Below are 23,753 nucleotides of genomic sequence, written 5' to 3'. Positions count from 1 at the left end.
GCTATTACATATTAGAAGATGATTTTAGAAGATGATTATTCAGCTCAAATGAGGAACATTCAAAATGAGAAGTATTTGTTTGGAAAACTCTAATTCAGTCTTAATGACAAATGTTTATGTGATGAAATATTCACTATTTTACTACCTCCATCCATCTACTTTTGTGTATAAATACATGTACTGATGCATTCATGTCATGTGGAGAACTGAAAAAATGCAAATATTCCAAAAAGGTGCACAGTTAAAGTCTCTCCCGCCAGTTCCCCTCCCAGTGACAACTGCCTTATTAGACTGTATATCCTTGGTGCGTCTGCGTGGCTCAGTGCGTTAAGCCTCTGCCTTTGCCTCAGGTCATGATCTCAGGGTCCTGGGATTGAGCCTCTCTGCTCAACAGGGAGCCTGCTTCTCCCTCTTTGTCTACTTGTGATCTCTGTCAAATAAATAAATAAAATCTTAAACAAAAAACAAAAAACACAAAGATTGCATATCCTTCCAGAGATAGTCTATTGATATAAAAGCATATACATAGGTATGTGTAGATTCTTTTTTCTTTACGTAAATAGTAACATACCACATAAACTATTCTGCTCCTTGCTTTCTTCATTTAACATCTTACCTATTAGTATACACAGCTAGCTGTAAGTTTTGTTTTTTTTTTTTAAGATTTTATTTATTTATTTGAGAGACAGTGAGAGAGAGCATGAGTGAGGAGAAGGTCAGAGGGAGAAGCAGACTCCCCGTGGAGCCTGATGCAGAACTTGATCCTGGGATTCCAGGATCATGACCTGAGCCGAAGGCAGTGGTCTAACCAACTGAGCCACTTAGGCATCCCTATAAGTTCATTCTTAATAGTTATATAATACTGCACTGGATAAAGGTACAATAATTGAACATTTACTGATGGACACTCACTGTCACTTACAATAATCCAAATACCTCAATGAATATTCTTTACCCCATAAGCAAATATAAAAGGTTTTCTTGAAGACATAATTAAATGGAACTATAACCACTAGGTTACAGACTATGTACACTGTGACCTTTATCGATTTTGATCTCCCAAAGTGCCATAGCCAACAGTTTAAGTCCCATTTTTCTGTATCCTCATCAATACTTTATATGATGAGACATTTTAATTTTCATCTAAGATGTGTATAAAATACTATATTGCAGTAATTTTCCTTTTCTTGATTACTGAGGGGTCAAACATCTTCTCAGATATTTAAAAGGCACTGTATTTTTTTTTTAATAAAGATTTTATTTATTTATTTATTTGACAGACAGAGATCACCAAGTAGGCAAAGAGACAGGCAGAGAGAGAGGGAGGAAGCAGGCTCCCTGCTGAGCAGAGAGCCAACGCGGGGCTCGATCCCAGGACCCTGGGATCATGACCTGAGCCGAAGGCAGAGGCTTTAACCCACTGAGCCACCCAGGCGCTTCAAAAGGCACTGTATTTCTTTTCCAAAAAATTATCTAGTCACATTCTTCCTATTACTAAGTTGGTTTGTCTATTCTCTAAAAAACTGAAGTTCTTTATATATATATTTTTAAAATCTATTGATATTTACTGTTAATTTAGTTCTCAATGTTGTTTGCCTTTTGATCATGTAAAAGTTTGACTTGTACAAATTTTTTTTTTTAAGATTTTATTTATTTATTTGACAGACAGAGATCACAAGTAGGCAGAGAAGCAGGCAGAGAGAGGAGGAAGCAGGCCTCCTGCTGAGCAGAGAGCCCGATGCGGGGCTGGATCCTAGGACCCTGGGATCATGACCTGAGCAGAAGGCAGAGGCTTTAACCCACCGAGCCATCCAGGCGCCCCTGACTTGTACAAATTTTTACAGTTTTACCTAGTTAGGGATGCCTGGGTGGCTCAGTTGGTTGAGCGACTGCCTTTGGCTCTGGTCATGATCCCAGCATCCTGGGATTGAGTCCTGCATTGGGCTCCTTGCTCAGCTGGGAGCCTGCTTCTCCCTCTGCCTACCACTCTGTTTGCCTGTGCTCGAACTCTCTCTAACAAATAAATAAATAAAATCTTTAAAAAAAAAGTTTTATGTAGTTATATGGGTTTTTATAGAATTAAAAACAACAAGAAAACTTTCCATACCAAGATTACTAAATCATGAACTAAATCAGGGCATTTAATAAACTATTAACTTGAGGGGCGCCTGGGTGGCTTAGTGGGTTATAGCCTCTGCCTTTGGCTCAGGTCATGATCTCAGGGTCCTGGGGCTCTCTGCTCAGCAGGGAGCCTGCTTCCCCTCTCTTGCTCTGCCTGCTGCTCTGCCTACTTGTGATCCCTCCCTGTCAAATAAATAAATAAATAAAAATCTTAAAACAATCAAGCAAACAATTAACTTGAGATTTACAATGTAAGAAAATACCCAGGCAAAACAAAAATCGAAGGAGCATACCCAAGTGATGAGTCTCTATGAATAATATCAAGAAGTTTCCCTTTTATATCATTCTCCAGTGTTTCTAAGTTGTGTTGCTCTATGATGCTTCTGTCAACTTGAGGAGTAGTATAGATGACATCAAACATAGGAGAAGGAAAATCAACCTTAAAAATTTAACAGAGGTTTATCAGACTGCAGCTAAAGAGTCCACATATCTGCCACATTAATTTGTCTTTGAGAAAATGGATTCTGAGCCATCAGGGTGACTATTAGATTAAATATTGAATTAATACTTCCTGTCCTTTTGCTGAAAGTGATTACCATCACTGGTAATTTTCAAAGGCACATATATTACATGGGATGAATACAAGTCCCCCCCCCCTTTTTTTTTTGCTGTTTCCAGAAACAGGAAATGGTTTATTAACATTTAAATTGAAGACAGGTCCTAAGATCAAACAAGACCAATTAGGCTTCTTTAGTTAACAATCTAATTCATGAAATACATATATATCTTAAAAAGAAATCTCAACCTCCCCATGTATGAATAAGTACCATTACCTGTAACACTATTCTTTCCATCACGTAGCCTTTTCTGGGTACTGTTCCAGTAACAGGATTTGTATGTGACGAAGTCCAGAGATACAGAAGCTTAGTTCCACATGTTAAAAACCTTCATGAATGTAGACAGAAGAATACTGTAGCTTTCATTTTATTTTTGTAGTTTTCATTTTAAAAACTGCTTCAAAATTCACATCACACACACACGCACACATACACACACACCCCAAAAAACTAACATTACATGGGAATGAATTTGAAACATTTATCCAAACATTTATTAAGCATCCATTAGATAAAAGTATCATCTTTAAGAACATACCAGAGTCACTCTCCATAGAGTATTAATACTTCAAGTAAATGTATTGATGAGTGGGGGCTGGGACAAAGGGAGGGAAGAATGAAATAGTGGATCTTGGGAAGAATGGGGTTAAGGATAGAACACAAGAGGGTAAAGACTCAGATTCACTTGTTCCCAAAGCAACTTTAAAACGAGATCAAGAGTTGAACTGTCTCCTGACTGAGCTAGCAGGTGCCCCACCCTTGGTCCCCATCCCCGACCCAAAGCAACTTTTATAAATAGAAAGGTGAAGAACAGTCTTTAAAGATCTACAATGGAATACATCTCAAGGTAATAATTTGGATTACATAACGGCTCCCTTTCACCTTAAGAACAAACCACATGCCAAGGAAACCAATACAGTATACTTTGCAACCAAACACTAATCATCTCAAAAGAGAAGTTGTATCTGTGCTCTAAACCAGGAATCAGCAAGCCTTTTTGGTAAAGGGTCAGATGGCAAACATTTGGGGCTTTTTGGGTCAGACGATCTGTTGCAGACTTAACTTTGCTGTTATACTGCAAAAGTAGCCACGAACAATACATAAATAATGCATACTGTGATCTAACAAAACTGTTATTTACAAAAAACAGGCAGTACACGGGAGTGTGCTGACCCTTACCCTAAACTACCAATTTAAATTAAAAACATTTATCAGTAAGACATTGATATATCTTTACACAGAATAAATTTCTGAAAAATATCATGAGATATATAAAGAAAACTATGAACTTCATCAAACTTTATTCCTTTTATTCCAACAGCAAATATCCTTTACAAAACTAGACTCAAGTCTTAGTGTTTTCTCTTGAAGGTTAACAGCCTTTAAATCTCCGACACATTATATTCTTTTTCAGATCCACCCTCACCCCCAACTAGATTTTAATGCAAATTCTGATATTATTTCATCTGTAAATACTTTTAGATCTCTCTAAACAATAAACACTGTTTTATTTTAAAATAAGTACACCATTATCACTCCTAAAATAATTAACAATTACTTAAAATCATTAGCTGTCAGTATCAGTATTCAAGTTTCATTGTCTCAAAAGTTTATTTAAAGTTGGCTGTTTGGGGGCACCTGGGTGGCTCAGTGGGTTAAAGCCTCTGCCTTCGGCTCAGGTCATGGTCTCAGGGTCATGGGATCGAGCCCCGCATCGGGCTCTCTGCTAGGCGGGGAGCCCGCTTCCCTCTCTCTCTCTGCCTGCCTCTCTACTTGTGATCCCTCTCTCTCTGTGTCAAATAAATAAATAAAATCTTAAAAAATAAATAAATAAATTTGGCTGTTTGAATAAAGATCCAAGCAACTTCCAACACTGCATTTGGATGATGTCTTTTTAAGTATATTTTAATTTAAGGGCCTAACTCCAGGCCTGTCACCTGGTTTTGTAAATAAACTTTTATCAGAAGGAAGCCACACTCATTTATTGACTACCGTTGCTTTTTGCCTTTGATTTTGCATTTGTGACAGAGAATACAATTAACCCTTGAATAACACCCTTGAACTGTGCAGGTCCACTCATTTTTTTCAATACAGTACTATAAATATATTTTCTCTTATGACCTTAGTAACATCTTCTTTTCTCTATCTCACTTTAAGAATATACTATGTAAGGGGCACCTGGGTGGATCAGTCTTTAAGCCTCTGCCTGCTTCTCCCTCTCCCACTCGCCTTCTTTGTATTCCCTCTCTTGCTGTATCTCTGTCAAATAAATAAGTAAGGCTTCTGATCAACAGCAGGCTACTAGTTGAGTTTTGGGGGAGTCTAAGTTATTTGCAGGTTTTGACCACATGGGGGGGTGCAGGGCAAAAAGGCGCTGCTAACCCCCACCCTGTTATTCAAGTGTCAAGTGTATTATGACCTGCAAAGACTGAACTACTTCCACCTGGTCCTCTTTACAGAAAAAGTTTGCTTTATTTTTATTTTTATCTCTACATTCTTCCTCTCTTTTTTTAAATCCTTGCCATCTGTTGAAAAAAACCACGTCTTTTGTTCTAAGAATTTTCTATATCCTGGATTTAACTGATTGCATTCCTCTAGTGTCATTTAGGATGTCCCTTTATCTCCTACACTTTCTTAGAGTAGTAGTTAGATCTAGAAGCTCGATCTGATTCAGGTTTAGTTATCTGGCAAGAATACTTAAATAAAGGTAAAATCGCATACTACTTCCTATTACATCAAATAAAGAAAGACACTGTTTGGTTTCTCTCTCTTTCTGTGAAGATCATCAGTTTGTTTGGGCCCAGTCAGTCTAAACTACCCATTATGGAGTTCCAGAAAAGTTAATCACTTAATGGCTTTAAGCAAGCACTGATAATCCTTAAATCAATGGTTTTCAACCAAGAGTGATTCTGCCGACCCCGTGGATATTTGGCAAGGTCTGGAGGCACTATTGGTTGGTAACTAGGGGACAGTATTGGCAAACAGTGGGCAGAAGACAGGGATGCTGCCAAACATCCTACAATGCACAGGACAGTCTCCCACAGCAAAGAATGATCTGGCCCAAAATATCAATAGTGCCAAGACTGAGAAACCCTGGCCTAAATCTATTATTTCAGTAGGGGTTACAAAATTGTGATATTCTATCATTTCTTAATCATCTATTAGCTGGAATTTTTTTATAAACTTTCTCACATCAATTATTTGGTAACCCTGAATTACAACTACTAAGGAAAGGCAGGTTAAACGCTTGGTTCTCTTCATTTAAAAATGAGTTAAGAACTCATCTGTTATTGAAGCTGACTGAAATGCCTCTAAGTTTTTTGGCTTCCCTCTGAGAGTGACTTTATCAGGTTGTATGCAGGCTACACCTTAAACATTATTATTTTTATTTTAAGATTTTATTTATTTATTTGAGAGACAGAATGAGCAAGAGAGAGAGCACACAAGCAGACGGAGAGGGAGAAGCAGGCTCCCCTGCTGAGCAGAGAGCCCAATTCCATGCGAGGCTCCATCCCATACCCTGGGATCATGACCTGAGCCACAGACAGACACCTAACTGACTGAGCCTCCCATGCACCCCAACATAAGTTATTTTTAGAAAGAATTTCAAGACCAAGATTTCTGATCACTGTACTATAATAAGTTAACTGAATTAAATCATTAACATTTTGAATTAATGTTTAACCATCTTCCCTTTGAATGTTTCTTGAATGCTAGGACCTAACAACATTACCTACCTAGACCAATTGCACTATTTGGCAAAATCTCAAGCTTAATGCCATCTGCTTATTGTTTTAATAGCAGAGTGCTGGATGCAGACTATTTGTCTAACAAAAGTCAACTGCCTGGGTGGCTCAGTGGGTTAAAGCCTCTGCCTTCCGCTCAGGTCATGATCCCATGGTCCTGGGATCAAGCCCCACATCGGGTTCTCTGCTCTGCAGGGCCTGCTTTCTCCTTTCTCTCTGCCTGCCTCTCTGCCTACTTGTGATCTCTGTCTGTCAAATAAATAAATAAAATCTTAAGAAGAAAAAAGATTTATTTGAGAAAGTGAGCATGCGCATGCACGTGCGAGAGAGAGCGAAAGCATGCGTGTGAGCGGACGAGCATGCAAGCAGGGGAGGCACAGAGGGAGAGAGAGCAGCAGACTCCCCTGATGAGCATGGAGCCAGAGGTAGGTAGGGCTTGATCCCCAGACTCGTGGGATCATGACCTGAGCTGAAGGTAGATGCTTAAATGACTGAACCACCGGGTGCCCCAGAACTAACTTATTCATAAAAATTAATAATAATGATGCAATTATTTAATTTTCTCACATAACTGTTCCCTGACACTAATTCACCACAATTGAGAACACAATTTCCCTCCTCCACATGGCCAATATTGTTTTATTTATTTATTTTTAAAGATTTTATTTATTTATTTGAGAGAGAGACAGTGAGAGAGAGCTGAGTGAGGAGGTCAGAGAGAAGCAGACTCCCTGTGGAGCTGGGAGCCCCATGCTGGACTCGATTCTGGGGCCTTCGGGATCATGACCTGAGCCAAAGGCAGTCTTCCAACCAACTGAGCCACCCAGGCGTCCCCAATATTCTGTTTTAGAGTAATTATGGATTATATTTAGCAAAAGATCTAAATACTCATCCTTAGTGATAATAACTTCAACTACTTTTCTCTAGCCTTTGGTGGTTTAGAATTACTTTCAGATAGCAAGTAAAATTTGAGCTTACCTAAAGGTAGCAGATAAAAAAATCTAATACTGCCTCCTCAAATGGGAGGAAAGTAACTAAAGAGAGAAAAATAAAGGAATAAATGCTATGTTTAAGTACATAGGAAAAGAACATTTTAAGAACAAAATTTGTGGGGACGACAGGGTGGCTCAGTTGGTTGGACGACTGCCTTAGGCTCAGGTCACGATCCTGGAGTCCTAGGATCAAGTCCCACACTGGACTCCCAGCTCCACAGGGAGTCTGCTTCTCCCTCTGACCTTCTCCTCCCTCTGCTCTCTCTCACTGCCTCTCTCTCAATAAATAAATGAAAATCTTTAAAATTTAAAAAAAAAAAGGAAAGAAAAAGAACAAAATTTGTGAAGTCAATGTTTCAAATATATGATTTTAATAAATGATTACTAGAAAACCAAAGTGTATTTGCCATTTAAGAGGAAAAAGAACTAGATTAGCAAAAATTTTTTCATTCTTCATTTTTATTATAGAACAGATAAGTTATTAAATCACTTCTCAAACTGTCCCACAGAATACAGTGTTTTAGAGCATATATTCCAGAACAACAACAAAAAAGTACCATGGTATCAAATAAATTTGAGAATAGCAACTTAGGGTAATAAGGACACAGAACCTGAGGCCAGACTGCTTAGATTCAAATCCCAATTCTACTTATTAGCTAAGTACCCTAGGGCAAGTCACTTAAGCTCACTCTACTTTGATTTCCCCTCTGTAAAAAGGGATAGTAACACCTGCCTTCCTAGGCAGTAACCCTACACCTAGGGTTGGTGTAATACATATACAGCACTTAGACTAATACCTAGCATAACAAATGCTGTATGTTTGTCATTACAGTACTACTGTTAGTAAACATAATAGGTTTCTTGACTGCACAACTTTATAGAGATACTTCAATATGCTAATGTGTTATCACTCGGCAAAATATTATTGTGTACTGTATGAAAAATATCTGGAGCTTATTCAAATTTTTTTTCCCTCATTTAGATAGATACTTGATAGTTTCATGGAACATACTACTTAAAACATAATTAAAATAGTTGAAAGACCAGATAAATTATACTACCGCAGGGCTATTAGATACAAGGCTCAAAAGGAATTCCTTTACCCCAAAGGATCAATAAGGTTTTGAACATATGGGAGACTTTTGGAGGTTAAAGGCCAGGGCCCACAGCAGCAAGGGTAGATCAGTTAGGAAAAGAGAAGGAAATAATGTGCAGCTGTAGACTCTGAAATTCTGGAGAAGAATGGGAAAAGTATGAGAAGAGGAAAAATGGGATTTTTTTTTTTTTTAAAGATTTTATTTATTTATTTGACAGAGAGAAATCACAAGTAGATGGAGAGGCAGGCAGAGAGAGAGAGATGGAAGCAGGCTCCCTGCTAAGCAGAGAGCCCGATGCGGGACTCGATCCCAGGACCCTGAGATCATGACCTGAGCCGAAGGCAGCGGCTTAACCCACTGAGCCACCCAGGCGCCCAAAAATGGGAGTTTTTTTATTGGTATCAGGGAAACTTCTAAGACCATGTCTATTATGTCAAAAACATAGTACTCTGCATAAATGACAGAGCATAAACTGGCTGCTGCTTTTCTCCTGGAATAGCGAGAGGCAAACAATCTTCTAAGTACCCAGGTAGATATGTTCAAATTATAGCAGAGTTACTTTGTGATTTCTTCTGATCCGTGTCTCTGAAATAACCTCCTTTTATTCATACTGCAAAAACTGAGGTAGCTCATTATCTCATATATGTCATTGTTCCCGACGTTATTCTCTAGCCAATTCTTTTTTTTTTCTTTCAAGATTTTATTTGTTAATTTGACAGACAGAGATCACAAGGAGACAGAGATGCAGGCAGGAAGAGAGAGAGAGAGAGAGGGAAGTAGGCTCCCTGCTGAGCAGAGAGCCCGATGCAGGACTTGATCCCAGGACTCTGGGATCATGACCAGAGCCAAAGGCAGGGGCTTAACCCACTGAGCCACCCAGGTGCCCCTCTCTAGCCAATTCTGATGTTGCAGATGTGTCCATAGTAACTCATAACTCAGTAAAACTTACCGTTTAAAATCAAAAAGAGGTAAAGAAACTTTGCCCAAGGCTTCTGGCCCCTTTCTCTGCTTATTAGAATCAGGGGAACTTCCACTGCTCTGATTTAAAATTCCAAAAAGAGTAAGGTGAAGAAGTGATTCTAATGGCAATTGTGATATCTGGATGGGAAAAATGATTCTAAGGGGGGAAAAATGTATTAATAGAAAAGACAAATTAGATCAAATATGAAATTTAACCATTTAATGAGACTGACAATTTTAGGCATTTCATTTGACTTATCAAAAAATCTTTAATCCTGCGTAACTTTTACTTAAGCAGCAAGTTTGGCCAATATCTACTATAAAAGTCTTAAATAAATTTCATTAAAATTTCAAATATGTAATAGTTCTTAAAAAATTTCTTAGTGCATTTTCTCAAGACTTGATACTGTCAACTTCTAGGGAAAATAATAGTCATTTTTATTGCCTTTAGGAAAAACTAGATGATTATTTCTGATTCAGATATACATATATATAAAATGTATTTTACACATTAATATAGATATATACACACACACAAACAACAAGGGCAGACATGTATGTTTACCTTTGTAAATTTTTTAAGTCTGAAAGGATACATTGGGTCAAAAGTGGTCACTCTGAGGAGTCATAAGATGGTTAAATATTGGAAATAAAATGATACCGTTTTTACCCATACATATTTTTGTATTATTATTTTCAAAGATGCGTTATTTTTGTAATTTAAAAAAGTAAAAATAGGAAAACACTTAATAAATGCAGAATAAAAAGTTCTGCAATTACATACCTCCCTAAATGGTGAAAGCATCCCCTTAGTTTAAAAACAGTATTTTAAAAATATTAACAGTGCAAAGTATCTTGTACATGGATTTAGTTTTCTAATGTTAACAAGAACTAGGCTTCATATATACAATATTACAGAATAAATACTAAACTAAGCAATGTTATGAAAACCGTATTTCTATGGTATGTGTGTACAATTATATGTAAATTTATAGTTTTCGCTTGACAAATGTCTAAGAACAATTAATGGCATGTTCTGTAATTTAACAATATGCACATTTTTCAGAACAGTATTTCAGATTTTTAAATGAAGATTTGTCTCTTCTATAGTATATCATCTAGGAGAGACCTTAAGATACAAGAATTTAGTGGACTTTAATGGAAATTGTGATTAATGAAAAGTAGGATGCATACATGGAAAAAAGAGGGCATACTGAAAAAATAAAAAGCCAAAACTTTCACTTACAGTTCATCCCATTTAATAAGATAGAAGAAATTCTTATAAGTGCCAACCTTCTTTGACTGAATAGGCTTAAAAAGATCCTTTCCATTGTGAGATAGGGAACATATCAAGTAGTATTTTTCATAACTGAGAAAAGAAAGATTTTTTAATTTGATAATACAAATTTGTTAACTGATACAAATTCATATCATTAGCCATTTTTCTCTAAAAGTGATTATTATCTGAAATTATCTGGCCACCATTCATCTGAATTTTTGGAAAACATCTAAAATTCAACTACTGCAAATGCTACAAAAATAAAGAAAGAGTATAGCAGAGGATTTGGAATACAGAAGGAAACGTGTATGCCCAAGTGCAAGTCTAAGGCGGCTGCGCTAGAAACCTCCTCACAACTTTGTCATCAGTTATTCACTTTAGATTTTAGCTGAATGGCACTGAATAATTATTTATTTCTAGGTAAATTCTTAGAAGAGAAAGTAGAAACATTATCTTCTGTAGGTGCTATTTTCTTTGCTAAGTAACTAGAGTCAGTTAAGCATACTAATGCATGGGCCTGACTTGCACTGAGCCAGTCTTCTAATCTATTAGGAGTCTTCCATCCATGGAATATATGCTATTGTATTCTCATTAGACAGCAATGATTTAGCCCCTAATTGCCACAAATACAGAGCTGGTTGGATACCGTCAGGCAATCTTCCAGGCTAGGAGCCTTGGGTTCAATAAAACTGTATTCTCCTAGATTTCTAACTTACTGCTAGGCTTACACATTAACCATTTCGCTCATATATACAATCTATTAATCATTTGGAATATATTTTAAATCTGATCTCACTGGTTCACAAAACTCCTCTAGCTAACTATGTGACTACCTTTTTCAACCTCACTCTTTTCTTCACCATTTTACTTTCCTTCCATCTTAATTATCATTGCAGTTTTCTGTATTGTCTTCTACCAAGTATCTATTTTCCTCATTAGTATCCCCAAATTTGTGTGTATATAAGAATCTGTATGGAGGATGTGGAAGGTATTACACCTGTAACATTTAAAAGAATCAAACACCTTCACATGGCAGTAGTATCCATATAAAGGCAAGTCCCAAGAGGGCAGAGATTCTTCTGTTGCCTTGTTTACTGTTGAATCCCTAGTATGAAGAACACTGCCCAAAGATGGTATTCAGTAAATATTTACTGAATGTTATTATATCACTTTCAAGTAATTATGTATTCTAGTTTATTAATCTAAAGCTCAATTTAAGCAGAATGTATGTTCAGTATCTATTCACTAGTCTTTATTTTACTTTATAGCATTAAGTTATTATGGAACTATTTCATTAAAAATATTCAATTCAGACTTTTCAGTTTATATTAGTCATTTCATAAGCTGAAGCTGGCAAACTTTGTAGCACTGACAAAAAAATAAAAAAGGCAGGGTGCTGGGGTGGCTCAGTGGGTTAAACCTTCTGCCTTTGGCTCAGGTTATGATCCCAGGCTCCTGGGATGGAGCCCTGTATCTGCTCAGCAGGGAGCCTGTTTCCCTTCCTCTCTCTCTGCCTGCCTCTCTGCCTACTTGTGATCTCTGTCAAATAAATACATAAAATCTTTAAAAAAATAAAATAAAAAGGAAAAGCCCATATTAAAAGTTCAGTAGAAGAGGGGTGCTTGGGTGGCTCAGTGGGTTAAAGTCTCTGCCTTTGGCTCAGATCATGATCCCAGACTCCTGGGATGGAGCCCTGTATCTGCTCTCTGCTCAGCAGGGAGCCTGCTTCCTCCTCTCTCTCTATGCCTGCCTCTCTGCCTACTTGTGATCTGTCAAATAAATAAAATCTTTAAAAAAAAAAATTCAGTAGAAGGAATATGCTCTTATAGACTTCAAAGCCTAGCAATCAGTAAATTGCCTTTTCTAAAGGAAAGGCTGAAAAATAACAGTCATAAATTGACTAGTTTATTAGTATTTGTCTTTATAAACTTACACATGTATTTTCCTGCCTTTTTATGCATGTAGTGAGTGGTATTTTTTATTGCAACAGCTTCAAACATCCCTGTAATTTTTATGAAAACCACAAAGGTATCTGTTAATTCCTATATCATCCACTTAAATATTAAGAGAACAGTTCATGGCTGACATTTTATAGAATTAGAACAGCTTCTGGGTAAAGCTGTACATATTCCATTTTAAACACTTACTTACTTTGATACCCAATTACTCGAAATTCCATGTGCAGCAAAAATTGTAAACTGAAGCTGTTCTGTTGTTGTCCAAGCCTCCTTGACATTCCTGTTACTTTGGGCACAGTTTGTAGGACTCCTACCACAATTTGCATGGAGTCTGAGAAGATCATAAATTGCTGCAGTTAACTGGTCGATGCTTACTTGAACAGGGTTTTCAGAATTCAGTGATCCTAGATTTAAAGAAATTGTTAATATAATTTCCAAAAAACCCAACAATTGTTGTTAAAATTTAAAGAACTTAAAGACATACCCCTAGATGAACTCTTACTAATATCTCCTTCTCCAGACAGTGAAGTCACCTGCATGCACACATATAAATTAGTCAGAAAATTGCCCATATGTACTGAAATTAAAGGTAAAAATTAAATTACAGGAAACCTCCCAAACCTCCCAAAAGTTCCTGCAGAATAAAAAAAAGCAAAAATGCAAAAAGGGGTGAAAACCCCCAAATAAACAAATTATTTTTAGTTATCAAGAACATCAGAGTAACTGAAAATTGTGCATGATACAGAAACTCAACAAAATCTGCCTCATTCAATCAGTCTAGTAATTAAGATTTGAAACCCAAAAGTGATAAATAAACTAATATGATGCTTGATATTCCATTAGTTGCTTTACTATTAGTATAGTAAGAGTATCTTTGCGGTGCCTGGGTAGCTCAGACGGTTAAGCATTTGCCTTTGGTTCTGGTCATGATCCCAGTGTCCTGGGACTGAGCCCCACATCGGGCTCTCTGCTCAGCAGGGATACTGCTTCTCCCTCTCCCTGCCGCTCCCCCTGCTTGTGCTGTCAAATTGAAAATAAATAAATAAATAAATAAATAAATATCTTAAAATGGGACGCCTGGGTGGCACAGCTGGTTGATTGTCTGACTCAGTTTTGGCTCAGGTCATGATCTTCAGGTCACACTGTGTCGGGCTCTGCACTCACTGCAGAGTCTGCTTAGGACTCTTTCTCCCTCTCCTTCTGTCCCTCCTCTGCCTCTCTCTCCCTCTCTTAAAAAAAAAAAAAAAAAAAAAAAAAGAGAGAGACAGAGAGAGAGAGAGAAGAGAAAAGAGACCCAAATTTCTATATACCCTATAGATAGGCTCTCTGTGAGAATGAATCGATAAAGCTTTCTCTTAGATATGCTGAAAGGCATACCATCAATATACCATCAATATAACTTTTCCTTCTGTTAAATTTATTGTGTCTTGGAATCCACCTTCTCTCATCCTTTTATCAGAGCTATGAATAACCCTATGAACAGAGATAATTAAATCCCCATGGAAATAGCATAGGGAGAGCTTTTACTAAAAGCAACAGTATGATATCAGGAAAGGACTCCCAAGCTGGTTGGTTGTTCTGAGGCAATAAGTCACTATTAGTGAGGTTTCTGGATATTTTCAAGAGGAAGAGGTTATCGCCAAAGTAGAACTTTTCCCATGGGCAGTCATGGACGTTTCCATCCAGAAGGACAAATGGAAACTAAAACCACCCAGGTTCTGAAGCTCAGTATACACCTTGAACTCTCTAACCAACTTGTTTATGCCACAATTCCTCCTTCACACATTAAAAGTTTATAGTTTGACATCCATGTATTCAATATCAACCCTCACAAAGCCCTTCCAAAGCAGCCCATCTCCTCTCAGGAATTCCCAACTTTACCAAGTAAGTGACCAAATCAACTTAAAAGTGAAAGCCAAGGTTAAAGTGGTAACACACTGTCCAGAAGAAGCAAAAATCTCCCAGTTTAAGTGACAGATACTCACTGAAATACATACTTGCATTTAACAAAAGGCTAATTACTAAAAGAATACTCACATCAGCACTTTTACTCCTCGGAAGATTAACTGCTCTCTTTAGCTTCTTTACTGCTTCTGTAATGGCAAGAGTCTCTACACCATCTAAAGCGCTACAGATTTTTCTTACAGCTTTAATTACTTGATCTACAGCTCGGTGCTGGTTCTTTAAAAATAAAAAAGTAAAATAAACATAAGTATGTAGAATTTAAAGGATCTGTTTCAGAAAAGATAACATCAGAAACTAGACATTTTAGATGTGCTTAAGAACAGATATCCTTTCCTCTTTGTGATGAAAAAGATACAACATAATCTTTTCAATTACCTATTTTATTTTGAATAGGAAAAACTGGGTCTGATTTTTCACTTTGCACGAGATAATTATTCATACGCAAATGCCATTAATTTCATCAGAATAATAAATTATTAACAAATTGTTAAGTCATTAAAAAAAAACTGGAGTTATTTTTCATTCTCGTTTGGGATTAAGTTCCATATTAAAAACACCAATCCTACCTGCCAAAAATTTGGTATCAGAAACCAAGTTCTTCAGAGGCTGGCCACATATTAATAACATTGGGCCACAGTTATGAAACATTAAATCAACTTTTAAGCATTGTTTACATCTGTACAACCATCACTTTTTACTTTGTCTCATGAAAAAACTTCCTTGAGGACTATCCCTCCAGCGTATTCAACCACTGTTGATTTCACCATGATCCAAAAGTATACATGTACAAATATATTATAAAATCATTTATCTGATAAGAATATTTAAAACTCCCTCCCCATTCCTCCATCCTCATTTTAAAGTATATATCTCATTAAGAAACATTTTTACATAATGAATGAACTCCTCAAACATTTAAGCCAACCTTATAGGCCAAGTACTATTAGAATGGGCTGAAACTTAGTACTGTACCATCCTGTAAAAATTTAAACTTTCCCACCCTTGAGACTTGGCAACCATAAACTAAATGCCCCCTGTACATTCATGCTTAAATAAAACCACCTCATTCTCTCAAACACCCAATTACCATCCAATCCTCAGGACCTGACAGTCTGTTTTCTAGCTCCCCATTTTGGCTTGGATAACTTTTATTTCTGCTTCTACTCCTATACCTTCATGCAAAAACCTTTCCAGTTTTGAGGCCCACGTCATTCTCCTATACTACTCCCCATCATTTTTTATGTGCCAGTCATCAATTTATAGTCTATCAATTTCAAATCCATCTTTCTTTGCTCTACTTTGTGATACTGAAGCTAGACCTATAAACATTTTTCCTTTGCCAGCTGACACAATCTTAGGTTTTGTCAATAGAGGGCACTGAAGGGACACTCACACAACAGCATGAAGACACTTCTCATCAGGGTTCTAGTCCTCTATTTTTTTAAAATATATATTTTTTTAATTTATTTATTTGTCAGAGAGAGAGAGAGAGAGAGAGCAAGCACACGCAGACAGAGTGGCAGGCAGAGACAGAGAGAGAAGCAGGCTCCCGGCTGAGCAAGGAGCCTAATGTGGGACTTGATCCCAGGACGCTGGGATTATGACTTGAGCCGAAGGCAGACGCTTAACCAACTGAGCCACCCAGGCGTCCCAGTCTAGTCCTCTGTTTTTTACTTCAGCATCAGATCCAAGACCAGCTCCAGCTCCAGCTCCAGCCCAGCATCAGATCCAAAGACCAGCTCCAGCTGCTACCTGCTGACCCCCACCCCAGGTCATGGTCTCTCAATCTGACAACTCTATTAAGGTTCTTTGCTACAGGCAACCCATGTGTCCATGAGATAGCCAAACCCTCTTGGAAGAGGCTGGATTTCCAAAAAAGGGCTGAATTTTAGCCTGAGGTTGGAGGGAAGGTTCTATCCTAAGTCCTTAGAATTCCTTCACTATCCATTGTTCCTCAACCTAGAGCTAACAGCTGCTTTTTCGCACCTATTATTACTGTTGGACCCCTCAAAGCATGATTGGCAAACTTTAAAAAGTTTTAAAAAGGCCAGAGAGTAAACGTTTTAGGCTTGGAGGGCCACATCTTCTCTGTCACAACTCAACTCTGCTATTATGGTGTGAAAACAGATACTGATAATACATGACTAATACTGTGTTCCAATAAAACTTTATTTACAAAAACAGGCAATAGGCCAGATTTAGCATACAAGCCATAATATGTCAAATCCTTCTTTAGAATCCTCTTTCACTCTTTATAGTAATTAAATACGTTTTATTAATTAATAACTCTCTAATTTTCCCTGTTCTACTACTATATTTCCTGTCTTCTAACTTGTCCTCTAATGGCCTGATCTGCCTGACAACTGACATGTAGTCATTTCCCCCACTGTACACCCTATTTTTGCTCTGGATATTCCCCTGACTTTCTACCCTATATCCTGTAAGCCTCAGTTATATAAATGTCCACGTGGAAAACTCATAGCATCTTCAACCCCCAAATTATACTCTATCAGAATCTAAACTGCAATATCATACATACTCTGATCACAATCTCTTTTGTTCTCACACATTCACTCTGACTAAACGAAGTCTTTGAGCTCAGATACTATTCTCTGCTTCTTCTACCAGGTAGCTGAATACTTTCAGAGAAGATCTCAGAACTGTACAGACTCAACATTCCCTAATTTCAGCAGGAACTTGCATGCTACTTAACATTCCTTTTACTCATTCTTGGTCAGTTCTCTTTACCATTCTTCTTAGAATATGAAGCCAAACCATTATTCCTTGGCTCAAAACATTTGCCACTACCCTAACTTCACTTTACTTAAATAAATTAATACCTTATCTCTAGAAAATTAAGGCCTGTAGGAATCAAAACTTCTAGAACTTCCTGATCTCCCCTAAAAGCTAAATTAAAATGTACAAAGATTTATATGTGAACTCATAACTAAAAACTGTAAACTGACAAAATGTCCATTATTTGGTGGCCAGATAAAAACAAAATATGGTGTATCCATACAATGAAAGTATTTAGCAATAAAAAAAAAAATCAGCCAACTGTTGGATACACACTACAACTTACATAGAACATGGGCAGGGCTTAAAAACAGTAGGATATGTGAAAAAAAAAATCAGATATAAAAGATTCCCTAGGCTATGATTCCATTTACATGAAATCTCCATTAAAGGCAAATCTATCTAGCAGGAACCAGACTAGGCATTATCTGTGGGTGGGTCTGGGAATGGGGAATGACTGTAAAGTAGCAAATGGAAAATTTGGGGGTCATGAAAATGTTCTAAAGAACTCGATTGTGGGGATAATTATACAATTCTATGCATTTACTAAAAGAAATCATTGAATTATATACATCTAAAGGGTACATTTTATGGTATATAAATTATACCACAATAAAAATGTGGGTATACCGCTATAAAAATGTGGGTATTAATATTTTTTAGTCACTATTTTAGATAAGATGGTCATGAAGACATCTGTGATAAGTGAATGGAGACCTTAAACTGATGGGTAAGCCATGCAAATATCTGGAGGAAAAGCATTAAAAGTAAAGGGAACAAAGGGGTATCTGGGCGGCTCAGTCAGTTAGGTGTCTGACTCTTGACTTCGGCTCAGGTCATGATCTCAGGGTTGTGAGATCCCTGCATCCAGCTTTGCCTACTTAACACTGCTATTAAGATGAACAAAAGTCGGGGGGCACCTGGGTGGCTCAGTGGGTTAAGCCGCTGCCTTCGGCTCAGGTCATGATCTCAGGGTCCTGGGATCGAGTCTCGCATCGGGCTCTCTGCTCAGCAGGGAGCCTGCTTCCTCCTGTCTCTCTCTGCCTGCCTCTCTGCCTACTTGTAATCTCTCTGTCAAATAAATAAATAAAATCTTAAAAAAAAAAAAAAAAAAGATGAACAAAAGTCGGGACGCCTGGGTGGCTCAGTTGGTTAAGCAGCTGCCTTCGGCTCAGGTCATGATCCCAGCGTCCTGGGATCGAGTCCCACATTGGGCTCCTTGCTCAGCGGGGAGCCTGCTTCTCCTTCTGCCTCTGCCTGCCATTCTGTCTGCCTGTGCTTGCTCTCTCCCCTTCTCTCTCTCTGATAAATAAATAAAATCTTAAAAAAAAAAAAAAAAAAGGATGAACAAAAGTCATCACAAACATAAAGTCCAAAATTAAGTTCCATATCTTCCATCCAAATCTGCCCCTCTCCTGGTTTCTTCCCCCATCCACCCTTTGCAGCTAACAAAATATCTTCCTACCTGATCTGTTTCCACTCTCTCCCCTCTTCCTCACTCTATTCTAGCTAGACAGACAGACCTTATATATACTAGGCACCCTTCTTCCCCCCTAGAAAACCAGATAGTTTCTTTCTCTCTAGTTCTTTGCTCAACTTCATCTTCTTAATAAGGCCTTCTCTGAATACAAATGTTGAAACTGAAACATTACCCTCCTTTATTTTTCTCTGTAGTGCTTACCACCTGATACAGCACGTTTTGCTACTTTTATTGTCTGTCTCATCCAACTAGAGTGTAAACTAAGAGCTGGGATTACAGTTTCATTTGTTTGCTGCCATATCCTCAGCACCTACAGCAAGCATCACAATGAAGAGATATATTCAACATTTACCAAATAAATGAATATGTTTAAATGCTGACAAGAATGTATTAGTTGCTAGAAATTTAAGAGTCATCCTTCACTATTTCTTCTCTTACATCTCATTACTTACCAAAATCCTGCCAATTGTATCTCCTAAATATTGTTAATCAGATCCCTCCTTCCTGCCTTGGCCACACTAATTATTTTTCACTTGGAATACTATAAAACACCTTCCTAAGTAGTTTCCCTGAAACCAATCCTGCCAGAACCCAATGTAACTTACACAGTATGGCCAAAGGGATTTCAAAGCTTAGGACTAAACAAGTCACTCACCCCAATCAACCCCCTATCATCAGCTAAAAATACCTTTAATGGCTAAAGCAGGGGTCAGCAAACCTTCTCCATAAAATAGCAAATAGTAAGTTGTTTAGACTTTGTAGAATAAACAGTGTCTGTCCCAACTACTCAAATCTAGTATTAGAGCACAAATGCAGTCACAGAAAATATGTAAACTAATGAGTGTGGCTGTGTTCCAAAAATTGTTTATTTACAAAAACAGAAAATGGACTGGATATGGCCCTCTAACCTAGAAGACAGATTAGAGGTTAACATGGATTATAAAGTGGTAACTTATATCTGGTATCTCGAGTGTCCTCTCCCAATCTTCCTGTCACACTCTGTACTCTATTACAGAAACGCATATATTTCACATCTGTATCAAATCTGTGTGCTGTTCACACGCTCTTCCCACCTATCTTCTAGCTAACCTGTACTGTTGACTTGGCTCAGGCAAACTCCCTTCTTAGAGGCTTTCCATGAACTCTCAAGTTAGAAGAGTGCCCTTCTTTGATCTCCCAAAGAACACAACGTATACCTCTATACTACATTTACTATACTATATGAAACTGTGTTTAAATCCATCACTAGTTTTAAGTTCTTGGTAAGTGGGGACTAGAGCTTTCATTTTCATAACTCCAGCATCTAGCACATAGTGAACATTCAGTTAATGCTATCTGAATTGAACTGAAGGCTCCTCTTAGTAATAAAGCGGAAATGAGGTGAAGTGCTAACTCATGCAATATTCAGAACTTTGGTTAACAAGATGGCTCAGAAAACAAGTCATCAAATGTCAACATCAAGAATATAGTTTTAATCATCCTTCTACAATATTTCCTCCACCACCACACTAATATTTAAGATAGAACAAAGACAAGAGTCCTTAAGTCATCATGCCAAAATGTGAATTAAGACCTACTTCAATTTGAAGAGCCAGTTCCACTTGGTTGTGGTAAGAATCTAAAAGTTCTTCAACAGGATATCTGAAATAAAGAACAATTATTGTGACTGAAGGATACTATATACTAATACTTTGTTTTATTCACCAAAATAAAGGTATTCACATCCAAAAGCAAAGTCTGAAAACCTGAAATTAATGTTTTAGATGCCACACCTTGTCATGACTTCTTTGTAAGGCTTTTCCATTTGATGCAGGTGTTTGTTTAAATCCACAGGTGTTTTATCATCTTCTGCCTAAAAAAAATATGGTTAAGTTGTATGATAAATTCTTGAAACTAAAGTGATTTTTCAGAACAGAGGCTAAAATATTATCAGAATTAAATGCTATTTACAACTGAGTGAGGAAAAAGTACTCTAAAAAATTAATTTAATAAATTAAAAACATAAATGTCTTAGGTCTAGTTTCTGATATATAAGTAGCTCCCAAAGTAACAACTATTTCTGTTCTATAAGGAAAGAATAGAGAGCTTTAAAAAACAAAACAATTATTATTTATTTATTTTTTTAAGATTTTATTTATTTATCTGAGAGAGAGCACAAGCTGGAGGAGAGGCAGAGGGAGAAGCAGACTCCCTGCTGAGCAGGGAGCCTGATGTGAGGCTCAATCCTAGGACCCTGGGATCATGACCTGAGATGAAGGCAGCTGCTTAATCAACTAAGCCACCCAGGTGTCCCAAAACAAACACTTTTAAAGATGGCTGACAACCAAATGAAAATGATGGTGGGATTGGATCAGATGTGGAAGAAATCATCTGAATGTCTGAGTTAGTTTTCTAATGATAATCAAATTGCTCCCAACCTTACCCTCAACAAACAAGGTACCAATCTCTTCTGCCATACTAAGTCTTTAGTATGTAAATATATTAAAAAACATCATTTCTTAAGAAACTGAAGAAAAGCCACCAAAGACTGCTAAAATATACTGAATTTCATGAAATAGTTTCCACCCAAGTGAAATAAATTTTATGAAACACAGGAGTAAAACATAAGAAAATAAAGTAAAAATGACTGCTCTTTTTCCATCAAAGTTCTACCAAGTGAAGAATAATTCTCTTTAAAGATTAAAGTTTATCAAGTGTTCATACAGTAATAAAACAGCATAATCTCCTGTACTCTAATGTGCTTTAACTTCAAAAGAAAGTACTTTATTTTAAGAAGAGAAATAGGTTTCTTTAGTGCAGAATAATGTATATTTTTCAGTTTGATGCAAACGTCAACGTGGATCTCTTCTTCCCCCAAACTGTATTTACTATTCAAAATCTTTCCTCCTTCCTCATTTCTCTTTGAACCCAAATGTTTTCATTCTTGCAAAACCATTACAAATCAAGCTTTTATTTCCTCCACTCTGATTTTCAAATATGCCTCCAGCTCACAGTAGTATGCTATCTAAGACTCCATGATTGAAAAGTTCCCCCCTTCTGCTGAAAACCCTTGTTGTGGGTAGAATTAGTTCCTCATTCCAATCCATTCACCAGTCCAACTCAGAAATCTTGGAGAATGCAGAAATTGCAAATTGGCTAATTAGGAGAATTACTCAGATTCAACCAAATGCAATTCAGTTATGAGGTACATACTTACTGTTCGGGCCAGATTTTGACACATTGCGCTGAAGGTCAAAAGTTGTAGTTTAATCTCTGTGTCCCATTTTCGGCAGTTTTGAATATATTCATGACTTCCAAGGCAATGATTACTATTAAAATATATTAATTTTCATCAATATTATTCTCAAAGTAGAAATTACAGAGGTAAGAGTAAGATATAACTTGTATCTGCATCAGAAATTGAAGAGAATGGTAAAATGTAGAGACAGTTTTCTTTTTTTTTTTTTTTATAGATTTTATTTATTTATTTGACTGAATAAGCAGAGATCACAAGCAGGCTGAGAGGCAGGCAGAGAGAGAGAGGTGGAAGCAGGCTCCCCGCTGAGCAGAGAGCCCTATGTGGGGCTCGATCCCACCTAGGATCATGACCGGAGCTGAAGGCAGAGGCCCTAACCCACTGAGCCACCCCAGCGCCCCTGTAGAGACAGTTTTTTAACCAAGTGTGGACACTTAAATAAAAGAGTAATTCTACATGAGAAGAGTCACAGCACAAAAGAAAGAAGATGAAGATGAAAAAAAGAAACAAGAAAAACAAGGGCAGGGCATTTCGAATAACCTAAAATATTAAAATCTGTAAAATAACTGCACTAAAAGCTAGATACAATAAATTATCTGGTTCAGAAAAAAATTATAATGATTATTTTAGGCAACTAAAAGGAAGTCACAGCTGACCACTGTGTGAAACGTAATGGTACATGCTACAAAAGGAAAATGGGGAGTCTATAATGATGTGACTATCGACTCTTAGCACAAAGAAAAGAGCCATTAAATTCACTTATCAACCGATTGCCCACCATTCTTTCCATTTAACACTATAAGCTTAAGGGCAATACCACGTTTTAATTATGTCTGTTAGCTCTCCACTGTCTTAAACACATCTCAATATAAGTGTATCTCAATATAAGCTTATTGATCCAATGAATTAATTCAGTAGGACCCAATGTATTCTTGGGAGTACAAATTTAACTTGAAATTTTTCTAATTTAACTCCTTAAAATTAAATTTCAAAAGACATTGCTAAGTAGTTAAATGAATACTTACTTTTGCAGCACTTCCTCTTGACCACAAACTTTCAGAACATAGCTGCCAACATCTACTTGATTCAAGTCATCATGTACCCAGCAAAGGGCTTGCATTATAATGATTTCTACAGTAGAACTCACTGTAAAAGAGGCATCAGTTTCATTTTGCTCATTTCACTCTATACACTTGAGAATGTTATTCTTATCATTTAAGAGAGCCCATACAACAGAAATATAATGTAGGCCACATACAGAATTTAAGATATTCTACTAGCCAGACTGAGAAAAGTAAAAAGAAACAGGTGAAGCTAATTTCAACATATTTAACTTAATAAATCCAAAATGTCATTGCATCATATAACCAGCATTTTAAAATTACCAATGACACAGCTTATTTCTTTTCAAATTGGGTCTTTGAAATCCACTGTGTATTTTACATATATAGCACATCTCACTCTATATTAGCCACATTTTCAGTACTCAATAGCTGCATGGGGCTAG

The 23,753-nt window shown here is 37.1% G+C and overlaps 1 protein-coding gene across 7 annotated transcripts in view; it reads right to left on the bottom strand.

Annotated features, from left to right (window-relative positions):
• The window catches only part of PIK3C2A (phosphatidylinositol-4-phosphate 3-kinase catalytic subunit type 2 alpha), a 170,102-nt gene that overhangs the window by 32,311 nt on the left and 114,038 nt on the right, over positions 1 to 23,753 (bottom strand). For all 7 annotated transcript variants that reach the window (XM_013055870.2, XM_013055869.2, XM_004752065.3 and 4 more), the window contains 11 exons: positions 23,272 to 23,392; positions 22,208 to 22,319; positions 20,784 to 20,863; positions 20,589 to 20,652; positions 14,808 to 14,951; positions 13,255 to 13,303; positions 12,964 to 13,174; positions 10,780 to 10,902; positions 9,523 to 9,690; positions 2,955 to 3,066; positions 2,415 to 2,560 (listed from right to left, as the gene is read on the bottom strand). In XM_013055870.2, coding sequence (XP_012911324.1) covers positions 2,415 to 2,560; positions 2,955 to 3,066; positions 9,523 to 9,690; positions 10,780 to 10,902; positions 12,964 to 13,174; positions 13,255 to 13,303; positions 14,808 to 14,951; positions 20,589 to 20,652; positions 20,784 to 20,863; positions 22,208 to 22,319; positions 23,272 to 23,392 — 1,330 coding nt within the window. The remainder of the gene's footprint in view (positions 1 to 2,414; positions 2,561 to 2,954; positions 3,067 to 9,522; positions 9,691 to 10,779; positions 10,903 to 12,963; positions 13,175 to 13,254; positions 13,304 to 14,807; positions 14,952 to 20,588; positions 20,653 to 20,783; positions 20,864 to 22,207; positions 22,320 to 23,271; positions 23,393 to 23,753) is intronic.

This window comes from Mustela putorius, unplaced genomic scaffold, assembly GCF_011764305.1.
Source record: "Mustela putorius furo isolate JIRA1106 unplaced genomic scaffold, ASM1176430v1.1 tig00003859_pilon_pilon_pilon, whole genome shotgun sequence".
Lineage (NCBI taxonomy): Eukaryota > Metazoa > Chordata > Mammalia > Carnivora > Mustelidae > Mustela > Mustela putorius.
Note: the sequence above shows the minus strand (reverse complement) of the source record. Positions and strands in the feature narration are given on the sequence as shown.